This window comes from Arvicanthis niloticus, chromosome 10, assembly GCF_011762505.2.
Source record: "Arvicanthis niloticus isolate mArvNil1 chromosome 10, mArvNil1.pat.X, whole genome shotgun sequence".
In the NCBI taxonomy this organism is placed as follows: domain Eukaryota; kingdom Metazoa; phylum Chordata; class Mammalia; order Rodentia; family Muridae; genus Arvicanthis; species Arvicanthis niloticus.
Window position 1 is genome coordinate 37,991,924 of NC_047667.1, and position 12,503 is coordinate 38,004,426.

The 12,503-nt window shown below is 36.2% G+C and overlaps 1 protein-coding gene across 1 annotated transcript in view; it reads right to left on the minus strand.

Annotated features, from left to right (window-relative positions):
- Window positions 1-12,503, minus strand: part of Hmcn1 (hemicentin 1) — a 417,178-nt gene that overhangs the window by 115,764 nt on the left and 288,911 nt on the right. The window contains exons 48-55 of the mRNA XM_034513608.2: window positions 12,263-12,349; window positions 10,336-10,527; window positions 8,968-9,141; window positions 8,487-8,600; window positions 7,249-7,394; window positions 3,743-3,893; window positions 1,835-2,029; window positions 239-352 (exon numbers count right to left, since the gene is read on the minus strand). Of these exons, the coding sequence (XP_034369499.1) occupies window positions 239-352; window positions 1,835-2,029; window positions 3,743-3,893; window positions 7,249-7,394; window positions 8,487-8,600; window positions 8,968-9,141; window positions 10,336-10,527; window positions 12,263-12,349 (1,173 nt within the window). The remainder of the gene's footprint in view (window positions 1-238; window positions 353-1,834; window positions 2,030-3,742; window positions 3,894-7,248; window positions 7,395-8,486; window positions 8,601-8,967; window positions 9,142-10,335; window positions 10,528-12,262; window positions 12,350-12,503) is intronic.

Consider the following 12,503-nt stretch of genomic DNA (forward strand, 5'->3'; position numbering starts at 1 on the left):
TATTCTCTCTCTTTGCCCCTCCCTCCTTTCCTCGCCTTTTCTCCCTCCATTTTTGTTATTTGAGATCTTAGAAGTCCTGATTAGTACATTCTCAGTTTGCACACCAGAGAGTAGTTCTTAGAAGAAGTATCATTACCTTTCTAGTTTCTAAAGTGTTAGAGTGACATCCTGCAAACATTAGTCATTGAAAACTATTTTGGAGTGAAAATGTTTTACCAACTAAAAAAAGCAACCTTACAGAGTATGTGGACGTCATACTGAAGGGAGTCTTCTCCGGCTTCATTCACTGCCACACATGTATACCTCCCGGCATCTTCTGCTTTAGCTCGGGGAATCTGTAGAACTCGTCCTCCTGAAAACATATGTCCTAGTATGTCACTCCTCCAAACATTAGAGTGAACACAGATCATGAACAGAGCTACGCCTGTTTCCCTGGATCTAATGACAACCATTTAGTTATGCTTTTGTCAATGTTCCCACTTCCTCTAATCATTCCATTTTTTTAATCTCAGATGATATCCATTTTAACATCCAATATTACATTGCTAAAAAGTGATCCAATACTCGACCACAAGTCAGAATTTTTCAGAAATAAATAGTGGGTATCAATTTTTCTAGAGGGGAGAAGACTTCTGTAAGCCCTCCATTATGCTCCGTGTAGAATGTTACTGTATGGTGATGCTTTGTTCTTGCTGTTTTTGAGTATTTTTCCTTTATGTTTTCAATGTTTCCTATAAAACTTCATCTAAAGACATATATCCAGGGCCCTGAAGAGTAATGTGTACTTTAGCTTTTATGTTTTATTTAAGAGTTCATGTGCAATACCGGGGGGTGGTACTCTTTTTAATGTTTTTTTTTTTTAATGTTGATAATAAAATGTAAAGAAAAGTTGCAACAGCCGCATTAAAATTTGCATCTATGTTCACCAATTATTTTGTTGCATGTAATTTTATTTATCTCCTGCTATCATATGGATAGAATATTTTCTTAACCTATTTCAGTAAGTCAGAGGCATGGTGACTTCTTAAAACCACAGTCTCACAGATCTAAATGTCATAGAAATAAATATTATCCATCCTAAAACTATAGAACAACAACTAAAACCAGGAAATTTAGAATTAATAAAAAATTGCTTCTACTAAACCCATAGCCTCTTTTAGATTCTTTTCACAGTAAGCTTTTTGTAGTCTATTTTCTAGTCCTTGATCAATTAATGTCATATCTTACATAGAGCTATATTAATAGAATATGTCTATTTATTCCATTTTTATTTTATAAAGGTATTAGTTCAGCTAATTTTGGTTAACTTTGCATATCTTATACACTGTATTGGCCCTGAAGGTACAATTTATGCATTTAAACAAAGTCTGATATTTGAATACTTGTGATAATTACCCTGAAGCCTTGAAAATATAATTCTAATAATGTTAAGCATCTTTTCCATCAACAAACCATGCGATAATTAAAATATTTAAAACTAAGTCTTTATAATTGCTCATGAAAATGCAATCAAATCAATAAATCAAATAATATCTATTTGCAAACATACATTTGAACTTAGATTAAATGATGCATAGAAACCAAACTGACTAAGGACATCAATACAGAAAAAGAGGCATGAAGAAGTCTGAGAACTTGCATAAGCTGATTATAACCATGGAATAGATTTGGAAAGTGAACTAAAATGTTCTGCTGTCAAATTCTCAAGGTAGGCTCTTCCACGTATGGAAGACGTATCATTCAGCAACCCAAACTTCAGTTAAATTACAGCGAACCAGCCCAATAAATGGGAATCTCTTGGCAGAGATTCGTGCTTTTATGTGGCAGTGATTACCTGGCAAAATCAATACTCTGTCACTGGAGGTCAGAGGTCGGCCATCTTTGTACCATGTCAGAGTTGGTGGAGGAGCAGCGTTTGTCTCACAGTGCAGAGAAATGGGATTGTTGATGATGACGTCTTTGGCTTCACCGCTCCTGCTGATAGCTAACATGTTTCCTATTTCCCAGAGTTTCTGAAAACTTGGAGGAACTGTGGAGGGAAAGCATAGCATCAGTTCAGTGTGACAGTCACAACTGACTCATCAAAGATTTTGACTGTATCTCAACAAACAATCTGTGGATTTGGTAAGTTAGACAATGCCAAAAAGCATTTTTAAAGTACTTATGGGCATTCCAATAGCAGCCAGACAAACAGTAGCCACCAGTCAGTCAAGTGGAGGAATAAAGTCTACGGTGCTCTGAGTCCACATTTGTCTTTGGTGCTTGTGTAAAAGGGCTCTCTGAGTGACCAGCATTGGAGCCCACTTTTGAGGAGGAATATGGTGAGAAATATGATTCCTGCAGGAAAAGCTACTTTTGAGGCACACACAAAAGAATGGATGGGCTCATTTGATAACAATATCAATGATTTGTCTTATGAAGGAAGTTCAATAAGATGAACAATCAAGACTAAACTATTAAAAATAGGATGTTCTCACTCTTTTCTGACAGTGGGTATGAGCTTTGTCAGAAGTAAACTACCAATACGTTAAAGACATTTTAAAAGTGTGTGACCTGAAGTTTCAAGGTTTAGACACATGAAAAATTAAAGATTGGTGAACACTTTGTGTACCCAGATGATAAGTATAGTGTTATTTATGAATAATGAAACCTGGATATTTAACTATAGGAGTTTGGTTAAATTAATATATTTGAGTATAGAACTGATGAAACAGGCAAGTCTTAAAAGTTGTGTTGAGGGCTGGGGTAAGGCTCAGAGAGAGAGGATTTCTTTAGCGTGCAAAAGGCCCTCCTAAATTTAATCCCTAGCACTGGTGAAAATAATTCCGCTGGTGAGTGGTAACATCTAGAAAAACAGTACCAGCAGTAGCAGGCATCACTTCTTAATCACTTTAGGAATAGCTTAGGTGCCTTATCTCAGGTACTATTCTTAGCAATCCCAAGGAGTATTGATTTTAAAGGATATGGACACTTAAAATATTTTGATTGCATGTCCAAGACACAAAGTTTATAGGTATACTCATCCATATAAAAGTCTATCTACTCTGAATTCATTATTAATGCTTTTATTGTCTTCTATACAATAATATTACATGATATATAACCTTTATGATATAATGTTAGTGCAATGCTGATGTAAGGGAAGTCTATAATTGAGTTTTGTAAATGAAGTTGTACCTTAAAATACCAGAAGAAAATGCATAAAATAAGAACAATAGGGGTTAGAGAGATGGCTCATAGCTTAAGAGCACTTGTTGCTCTTGTAGAGGGCCAAGGTTCAGTTCTCAGAACCTATCTGGTAGTTCCCAAGCATCTGTGATTCCAGTATTATGAGACTCAATATTCTCTTCCATGGGCACCAGGCACACATGTGATGCATATATATTTTTAGTTTTTTAATTTATATTATATGAGTTATTATTATTATATTTATATTATATGAGTGTTTGCCTGAATGAATGTATGTAGGTATTATATATATATATATATGTATGTAGGTATTATATATATATATATATATATATATATATATATATATTCACACACTCATATAAATAAAAATCCAAGAAATTAGAAAAAGTATGATGGGATAATTCTCTTCTATAATTTCTTGTTTAAAATTTCATAATTAACTCATATTATTAGGAGAAGAAACTGCTTTTAAAGTAAACCAAGTCAAATCTCTTTTCCATTACATTAACAGATTGTGAGTATTGTTCTGCAATAAGCAGAGTAATATTACCTTGGATATTCACATCAAAATCCAACTCATCTTCCCCTGCAAGGTTAGATGCCACACAGGTGTATCGTCCAGTGTCTGATATTTGAGCTTCCTTTATTTGGAGAGTATGTCCATTTGCAGCAATGGTAACATGATCATCTGATTTAAGGAGCTGTGATTCAATTATAACAATGTCAGCATTGAATACGCTAATAAAGCTAAGCTACCCTGCAAATGATCAATATTATGATTCTTTAATACATGGAAATAGGTAAATTATACAAGATAGCAGTAATTAATTTAATTTGGTCAAATTGTTTTCTAAGTAATTTTTTTCTTGAAAATTATAACAGTTCACATCAGCCAGACATTGTGGGAGACGCATTTATATATTCTTTATAAAAGAAAACATGTTCTTATCATCCTGTCCATTTATACACGAAAGCAAGTGTCTCCAGATAACCTTGTCAAGTATTTAAAAAAGTGTGTCTTGTTGATAGTTTTGTAGAAAACTGTAATAAAGAAAACTTTATTAAAGTTGAGAAGATTATCATAAGATTTTATCTGAATTTATTATTACTCATTCAGAAACATCCTAACTTCATACATAAAACTGTTTTAAGCTCAGAATATGTTACGATATCTTGAAATGGGAATTATAGGTCTTCCTTCATTATCTAAAGGTTTGATTCCTGACTCACTGGCATTCCTTCCAATAATATGTCCTTCATAATTCTTAGTGACTTCAGTGCCTACTGTCAAACAAAGACAGGTTTTCTCAGCTTCTTGATTTTCTCTCTTACACATACCAGCATCTTTTACTTCATCCCATCAGACAGCTTCAGGCTTAAGGAGGTTGCTCTTGTTGCAGCCTACCTACACAGTTTCTGAGGTCATTTGCAGTCAACCACTCAAAAACGTTTTCTATGTGTAAGGTGTCTAATTTTATCCTTTTAATGTTTTTTGAATCTAATCCAATCAAATCTTTGTCTTTTCTGCTTTGTAAAAAAGACAGTCAGGGTCATCCATGACATTCATGTGGCTACATGTACCACTCAGTTCTGCCTTTGCTTTCTGTTCTTGGTGGTATTTGACATAGGGTGATTTGTCTTCATTTTGAAGTAGCTTTGTCCCCTTTGTCTTTTGAAACACTACAGCCCTTGTTCCTCTACTCCCAAAGGCAGAAATAAACTACACATGTCTTCTGTCTGTGTGTCTATGTGTGTCTGTGTGTGTGAGTGTGTGTGTGTCTGTGTGTGTGTCTGTGTGTGTGTGTGAGTGTGTGTGTGTCTGTGTGTGTGTGAGTGTGTGTGTGTCTGTGTGTGAGTGTGTGTGTGTCTGTGTGTGTGTGAGTGTGTGTGTGTGTGTCTGTGTGTGTGACTGTGTGTGTGAGTGTGTGTGTATGTGTGTGTCTGTGTCTGTGTGTGTCTCTGTGTGTGTGTGTGTGTCTGTGTGTGAGTGTGTGTGTGTGTCTGTGTGTGTGTCTGTATCTGTGTGTGTGTCTATGTGTGACTGTGTGTGTGAGTGTGTGTGTGTGTCTGTGTGTGTGAGTGTGTGTGTGTCTGTGTGTGTGTGTGTGTGTGTGTGTGTGTGTGTGTGTGTGTGTGTGTGTGTGTGTGTATAGGAGTGTAGACACTAGAAGAGGCCATAGGATGGTGCTGGTTCTGGAGTTATAGGCAGATGTAAGCTGAGTTATGTGTGTGCTCTCTGACCAACTTTTCTACCTCCCCCACAATATTCTGTTTTACTGACTTAAGTTTTTAGTTTAGTTTTTTTGTTGCCATGTGGCTTATTTTCTGGTTTTTTGTTTTGTTTTGGCTCTAAAAATTTATGTGGGCAGAGATTTTTTTTTACCTGTTTCTTTCTCATCTATATTTGTAGCACATAAAATACTACCTAGCAAACATATGAGAGTCAAATAATTTGGAATGCAACAAACCATTTTTAATATTATTAATATTATATCACAAATAAATATATCACAGTTTAAAATGTTTATATCAATATAAAAATTTCAGGGCATGGATGAATAAAATGTACAGATTGTATTAAAAGTTATTATACATGATATTGTCAATATCTTTTGGCGATTTTTTTCTAAAAATACTACTTTATTAAATTTTGGTATGTAAAAAAAGAACTGAAAAAATGATGTGGAAAAGGTTTTTATTGATAATATTGCTTCTTGTTTGTTATTTTAGGAAACTAATCCCAGGCCTTAAAAAAAATTAAAAGTGCCAGTCAGAATAATTTGACCTATTTCAGAGAATGAATTTGGCAATCATTACTGAATTTTGAAAGCAGTCTAGTTTCTATTTAAATTCTAGTGTTTCCCTGGTTTTTCCATTTGTGGCTCTCTCTATGTGTAGTCACATAAGGGATGAAAAGGCTTTATCGAAAATTAAAACCAAATTAATGATATAATTCCAAAGGACAGGGAACTCATGTGTTTGCAAGCAAGGTTTTACAGAGTTGATAATACATCACACTCTGTGCTTGCACTCTGCAAAGCCAACAGAAACAGAACATGGTGGGAGTTCTGCATTTTCCTTTTGCAATGGCTTCCAGATGATACGTGCTTATTTTATGTGAAAAGATACCAGCCCCACTGCTGATATTGCAGAATCTATCTGGGATCTGGAAGAAAAACATTAAGCCACATCTTTCTTGCCTCTAATGACCTAAACTTATACAACTGGAGTTTAACTGACCATTTGGTTGACTGTGTGTAAAACTGGATAAAGAGCAGGGCTGTTTCCCATCTGTATTTAGTAGTGTTAGCAGCAACTCCATCCTCTTTCTGCCCTCGAGCGTCAGCACATGTGTCCTTACACTTGTGAGAGAGACTAGGAATTGTGTGAGGAAATGGATGTGTGGTCTGAAAGTTATATTGTAAACAGAAGAATCTACATATTTTTAATACAAGAGATGATTTTTTGAAAATACTTTTAATCCAAATATAATTATATCACTTTTCCCTTTCCTGTTTTCCCCTCTAACCCTTCCCATGTCATGTCTGTTCCTTCATTCTCAAATTGATCTTTTCTATTAAGTATTTCTCCTACCCCAGAGTAATCATAGCGTGCCTTTACATCTTTTAATTTTCTCATATTTTAGGATATCAAAAATGTTATCTTTTGTGAAAGAGTTAATTTAGAGAAAGTTCTGCATAAATTTAGTCCTCATTTTAGGACCATGCATGGGTTTCTTCTCTATTAAGTTTAGTTGTCTGGGTGAAACACTACTCCTCTAACTCTCCGTTGGAATGGTAACCAGATTTTCACAGTCAAGTGCTAATGTACACAAAACCAATCTTGCTTACCTCCGAGTGGTGGAACAGTACCAAAGTTATTAAACATGTTTTTATTTTCATTTTATTAAATTTTTAAAGCAGTTTCATATTTAGGAGGCATAAAGTGACTGCTTTTAATATCATAGTGGGTGGGAATAAATCTGTCTGTTTCTTTTTAAATTGGTATTTTCATCTTTAAGAAATAAACAACAAATGAAATGTAGTTGTGACTGGCCTGTCCATCTTTGTACCAGCGGAGGGAGGCAGAAGGAATTGCATAAGCTTCACACTCCAAAGTTAGGCTGCTATTCACTCTGATCTTCACTTCCTTAGGGGAAAGACCTGGCCCCAAAAGGTCCCCTTTCTTGATTATGGGTGGAACTGCACAAGATGAACATAGAAGAGTTAGGAACTGGTTATTTTTTAAATACACAGTCTACCACAAAGATCACAGGAATCAGCAGTCAACAAGGTGCCAAGGAGGTGAGGGACTTCTTCACAGGCCTTCCATGAATGAGCACAGTTAGCATCCCAGGAAACGGGTCTTCAGACATACAATATGAATAAAATATCCATATCTCTTCATCATTATACAAGTTCTGGAGAGACCAATGTCCTTCACATTTGTATCTGTTCTAGACCCACATCATCCAACCATGACCCATAAAATACACTGTATTGACTATTATGGCACTAAGTCAAAGTAAAAATGACAATCAGAAATATATACTTTGTTTATAAAGTAACATCAATAACTTAGGCAGAAAGGCCTCACAATATGCCCCCCATTAATAACAGTATGAGTTTTGCCTTTTACTTATAGGTGATTACATTGTCATAATCCGACACTACTGTTGATTTCATCTTGAGCTCTGGAGTAGGCACCTGCATGTAAACACTTTGTAACAGGGAGATAAGGATCCAGTGGACTCTTCACAAATGTTTCTTCATATTTGTGTGTGGTGGTGTGTGTGTGTGCATGAGCATGGGTTTACACATGTATTTGTAGGGATATGTGCACATGTATGCATTTATAGTCCCAAGGTTAATGCTAGGTGTCTTCTTCAATTATCTCCTCCCTTATATATCAAGGTATGGTCTCTTGATAAATCTAATGCTTATTGTTATGATTAGAGTAGGTAGCCAGCTTTTCCTATGCATTTCCTGTCTGCTGTTCAGGCACTGGACCTGCATGCAGGCCTCCATACCCATTTGACATTTACATGGGTTCTGGGCTTCTTAACTCTCATATCAAACATGTTAGTCACTGAACCATCTTATCCACTCTGGCTCTCCACATTTTGAAGCAACTGAGACCATGGGCATAATACTTAATGCAACTTCCATCCTTGATGAGACGAACTAGATAAGTAAGAGTCTTCACTGATCAGTACAAACAATTCGGTAAAATAAGGAAAAATGGGGTTGAGAAAGCTAGAAGCCTTCAGAAAGGGGTGTTCTTTCAGAACTTACTGTAGACCTTCACTTCATAGTGCTTTATCATCTCCCCGGCCTCATTAGTGGCCACGCATGAGTACCTTCCAGCATTGTCTTCCTGTGCGTTTAGGATCTGCAGTGTCCGGCCTCCTAAAACATAAAGGAACAGTGAAGAATCTCTGACATCACAGTGGACGTGGGGGAATGCAGAGCTTTGTTTTTATTGTAAATACTGCTACTTATGAATGCAATTTAGTGGTAGATATTTGATGTAAAATAAGCCACAATATTTGTTTTGTGTCTTTCAAAAAGTAATGTTTAGATATTTTAAAATTTAAGATTTTATATATATATATATATATATATATATATATATATATATATGCGCAAGGGTAGTAAGAAAGAAATATACTGTCACAGAATGAAGATACAGGCACTTTTACAAAAAAATAACCTGTGCTTTCTACAGTAGTAGACGATGCAAACATGTCTGGGTAATCTGAGGTCAGTTACTTACCTGGAAGAATGCGAATGTTCCGGTTGGATTCTAAAGGTGCCCCATCCTTGAACCAGGTGATGGTAGCTGGGGGATAGGAATATGCCTCACAGACTAAGGAAGTCGGGCTGTTAAGGATGACAATGACGTCTTCAGGACTGCCATCTCTATCAACACCAGCAATTGTAGGAGACACTGAAAGATTAAAAGTTTTATTAAAGAAGCAGACTTAGAAAATCTTTTAGGTATGGGCTGCTGAATTGCTACTGTGCTTATCTATGTAATCTCAGTTTTTAAGAGTTACAAAAGAATCGTTATTATTCCATATAAATTCGGCGGGAAGCATCATATGCTAAAGGAGGAGGGCAATGCACACAAAAGAGGTAATGACATAACTGTGGTAATGTAACACAAACTTCCATATGTATCTTTTTTGTATTAAACTATATTGGTTCTGCCCATAGAAACCTTCTGTCTTGTACATGATGTACTATTTATATATGCTACTATTTGATGCTATTCACTTGCTGACCTATACATCAACTGGTATTCTGGCAGAACTTCCTTGCATATATGCAAATATACATGAGGCCCATTTAGACAACCTCTGTTTGAGGTTCCTGTTCTTCGTGGGAGTATAAGAGTATGTGTATTCATGAGAGTATTTATGTGCACCCCAAACTATATAGGAGTAGCTATAAAATAGTTGAACAAACTCAAATTATTTATATATTTACATATAGTGAATTTAGTGTCACTGTCAGTTGAATTTAGCATAGGTTTTTAAATACTGATAATCAAATGTAACACATTTAGGTGGGGTACATCTTAAACTTGAAAAACTTAGAATCAATTTCAGTGATATGCTTGAGACATAAACATAACTCTGATGCTGTAAGACCAACACTGATGCAGCAATACATTCATTCAGATGTTTAATCACACCCAGCCCACAGAAACCGAAGGAAGCTGAGTCTCCAATAAAAGTAGAAAGGCTCAGGGAGAAAGGCACAGGGTCTCAGGCTGAGACTCCCTGTCTACCTGCACAATGTCCCACTTCACCATGGCATAGTTAGATGCCTATCTGGATCAGTGTTATTCTTTGCATAAAATACTACGCCCAGAACATAGTGTTACTCCATAGCAATGAAAGAACAAAGTAAAAACAGCCTACGTTCACAAGTGCTGAGATCTTCCACATAATGACATTTTGTGATAGAAACACACACACACACACACACACACACAGAGAGAGAGAGAGAGAGAGAGAGAGAGAGAGAGAGAGAGAGAGAGAGAGAGAAAGAGAGAAACAGGCAGAGACAGAGACACACAGAAAGACACAGAGAGAAACACCGATCCCTCAAGATTTGACATGAAGTTTACACCTACCAAATACATTGAGACTGAAACTTTTGCTTTTGTCACCAGCTATATTAGAGGCCAGACATGTGTATCGTCCAGTGTGTGACACCTGGGCATTGGTGATCTGAAGAAAACGGCCACCAGACATCACGTGGTGGACTTCATCTTCCTGAAGAAGCTGTCCATCTTTGTGCCATGTGATCTGTGGCACAGGATTCCCTGTTAAGAAAAAGCCACTTTTTTGAGGTAGCCCACATCTAGAAATGGAAACATCCAAATAAAGCATTTTCACAGTTGCTGGTTTTTCTGTATCCCACCTTTAAAGCAACTCTTAAAGTGGCTCTTCTTTCTGAAATAATACCATACATTAATCTTTTTAAATGTATAGGGATTACACTATGATGAAAAAGACACAAAGAATAGAAATCATTTCAAATCTATGTTAGCTTTTATCTGTAAATGATTCCAGCATTGGTCTCTGTGTTTAAACACATAAGATGCTTTAGCTCCTGCAGTTTTCATAGTAAGTTACTTTAAAAGATTGGAACACATATCATTATCAAAATACTGTAAATTCTTTTCTATTCATATTAAAAACCCTTGTCTTTAAAGAGGAAACAATAAGGAGATAAGGTATTTATTTCAATGAACATTTTGTGCTATATTGGGATTATTACTACGAGTTTAGAGATATAATTAAAATAATTGTTTATTCAATATTTGTAGCCAACAGAAATCACTTCAGATAGTTGTAAATGGAGATGTGTTACATATTACCTAAAATCATTCAGATAATTAATTTTTAATTTAAAAACAAAAAAGCAAGTCATGCTAGCACAGATGGCTAGAATAGATGAACAAAACCACAGGGCTTAAACAGAGAATGCTATTCCATTTGGACAAAGACAGGAAGAGAAAGAAGGAGGGAGGCAGGGAAGGAGGAGGAAAACTAGACACCTCTTTCTTTCCATGAGACATAACTGTACTCGGCATGACACTTGTTAATTACCCCCATTGTTTCCAGGAAAGAAAAGGTGGAGGCAGCAGTCTTCAGAGCTGCTTTTAAAAAAATGTGTTTTCTTATTTCAATTTATTATTCGAGGTATATGAGCAGTAAAATAAGAAACTTCTCAAATCTTTCTTGAATCTCTATTTTTCCATAAAATGTTCTTAACTATTTTTATTGTTCGCCCATAACTGTAATATCATTTATCTACAATAAAAGGGGAGATTGAAATGCTCTTTTAGATATCTTTAAAATATTTTAGTTAAAATATTGTTTTAAAATTTTATGTTATTTCAAGGAGCCTAATACAATTACACTATTTCCCCTCCCCCTTCCTTCCGCCAAAATTCCCATGCACCCGTCTTTCTTTTTACACAAATCTTTTTCATTTCGATTCAGGCAACGAACCATCTGCATGGCTAAAGAGAGTAATACTGGCTTTGGAATCTTCCTTTTCCCCTAGTGTCTACTCTCTTTGCAGCATGTTAACCAATGTGTTAACTGAGGTGACAGTTTTTGTTCTTGGCCATTCCTCCGCATTAAATAAAATGTCTACCTACTTCTTTAACATTACAATGTACAAGAACAGAGAAAGCGAAGGCTGGTAGAAACCCGAGGAAGAAGAGAGAAAATAAAAGGGGTGGGCAAGGAAAAGAAGCTGTGTATAAGGGTGAACCTCCTAAGAAAGGCAGCACCTGATAAGAAAGAATGGATGCTTACCTTCCCTTTTCCTCCTCCCTTCCTCCTTTTTTTTTTCTTTATTGCATCTGCAAGGTTTCCTATTGCCCTTCACCCAGGTACACCACACCACCATCCGACTTTGGATCCCTATTATGGTGGCTGTCCTCACCCCTGGTGATTAAGATATACCCCACGTGCACGCACTCTAGAAGCAATACTGGTCATCGTGGGCAGCAAGTTCCAGAATTACAGAAAACGACTCCTTACCTCTCACTTCACAAGTCAGTGTCACACTCTGTTTCTCTTTAATCTTGACATCTTCCAGTGTGTTCTCACCCACAATGTGAGGAGGAACTAAGACACAAAGACACGGCGGCGCGAGTAAGTTACAGCTCTATCCGCAAACTTCATTCACAGAATGTCAGAGCATTATTTGTTTGTTTAACCAACTTTCGTTTTCACCTGCACTCTAAAGTTGCTATGGATCCAATTTTAATGCATTAAGTTG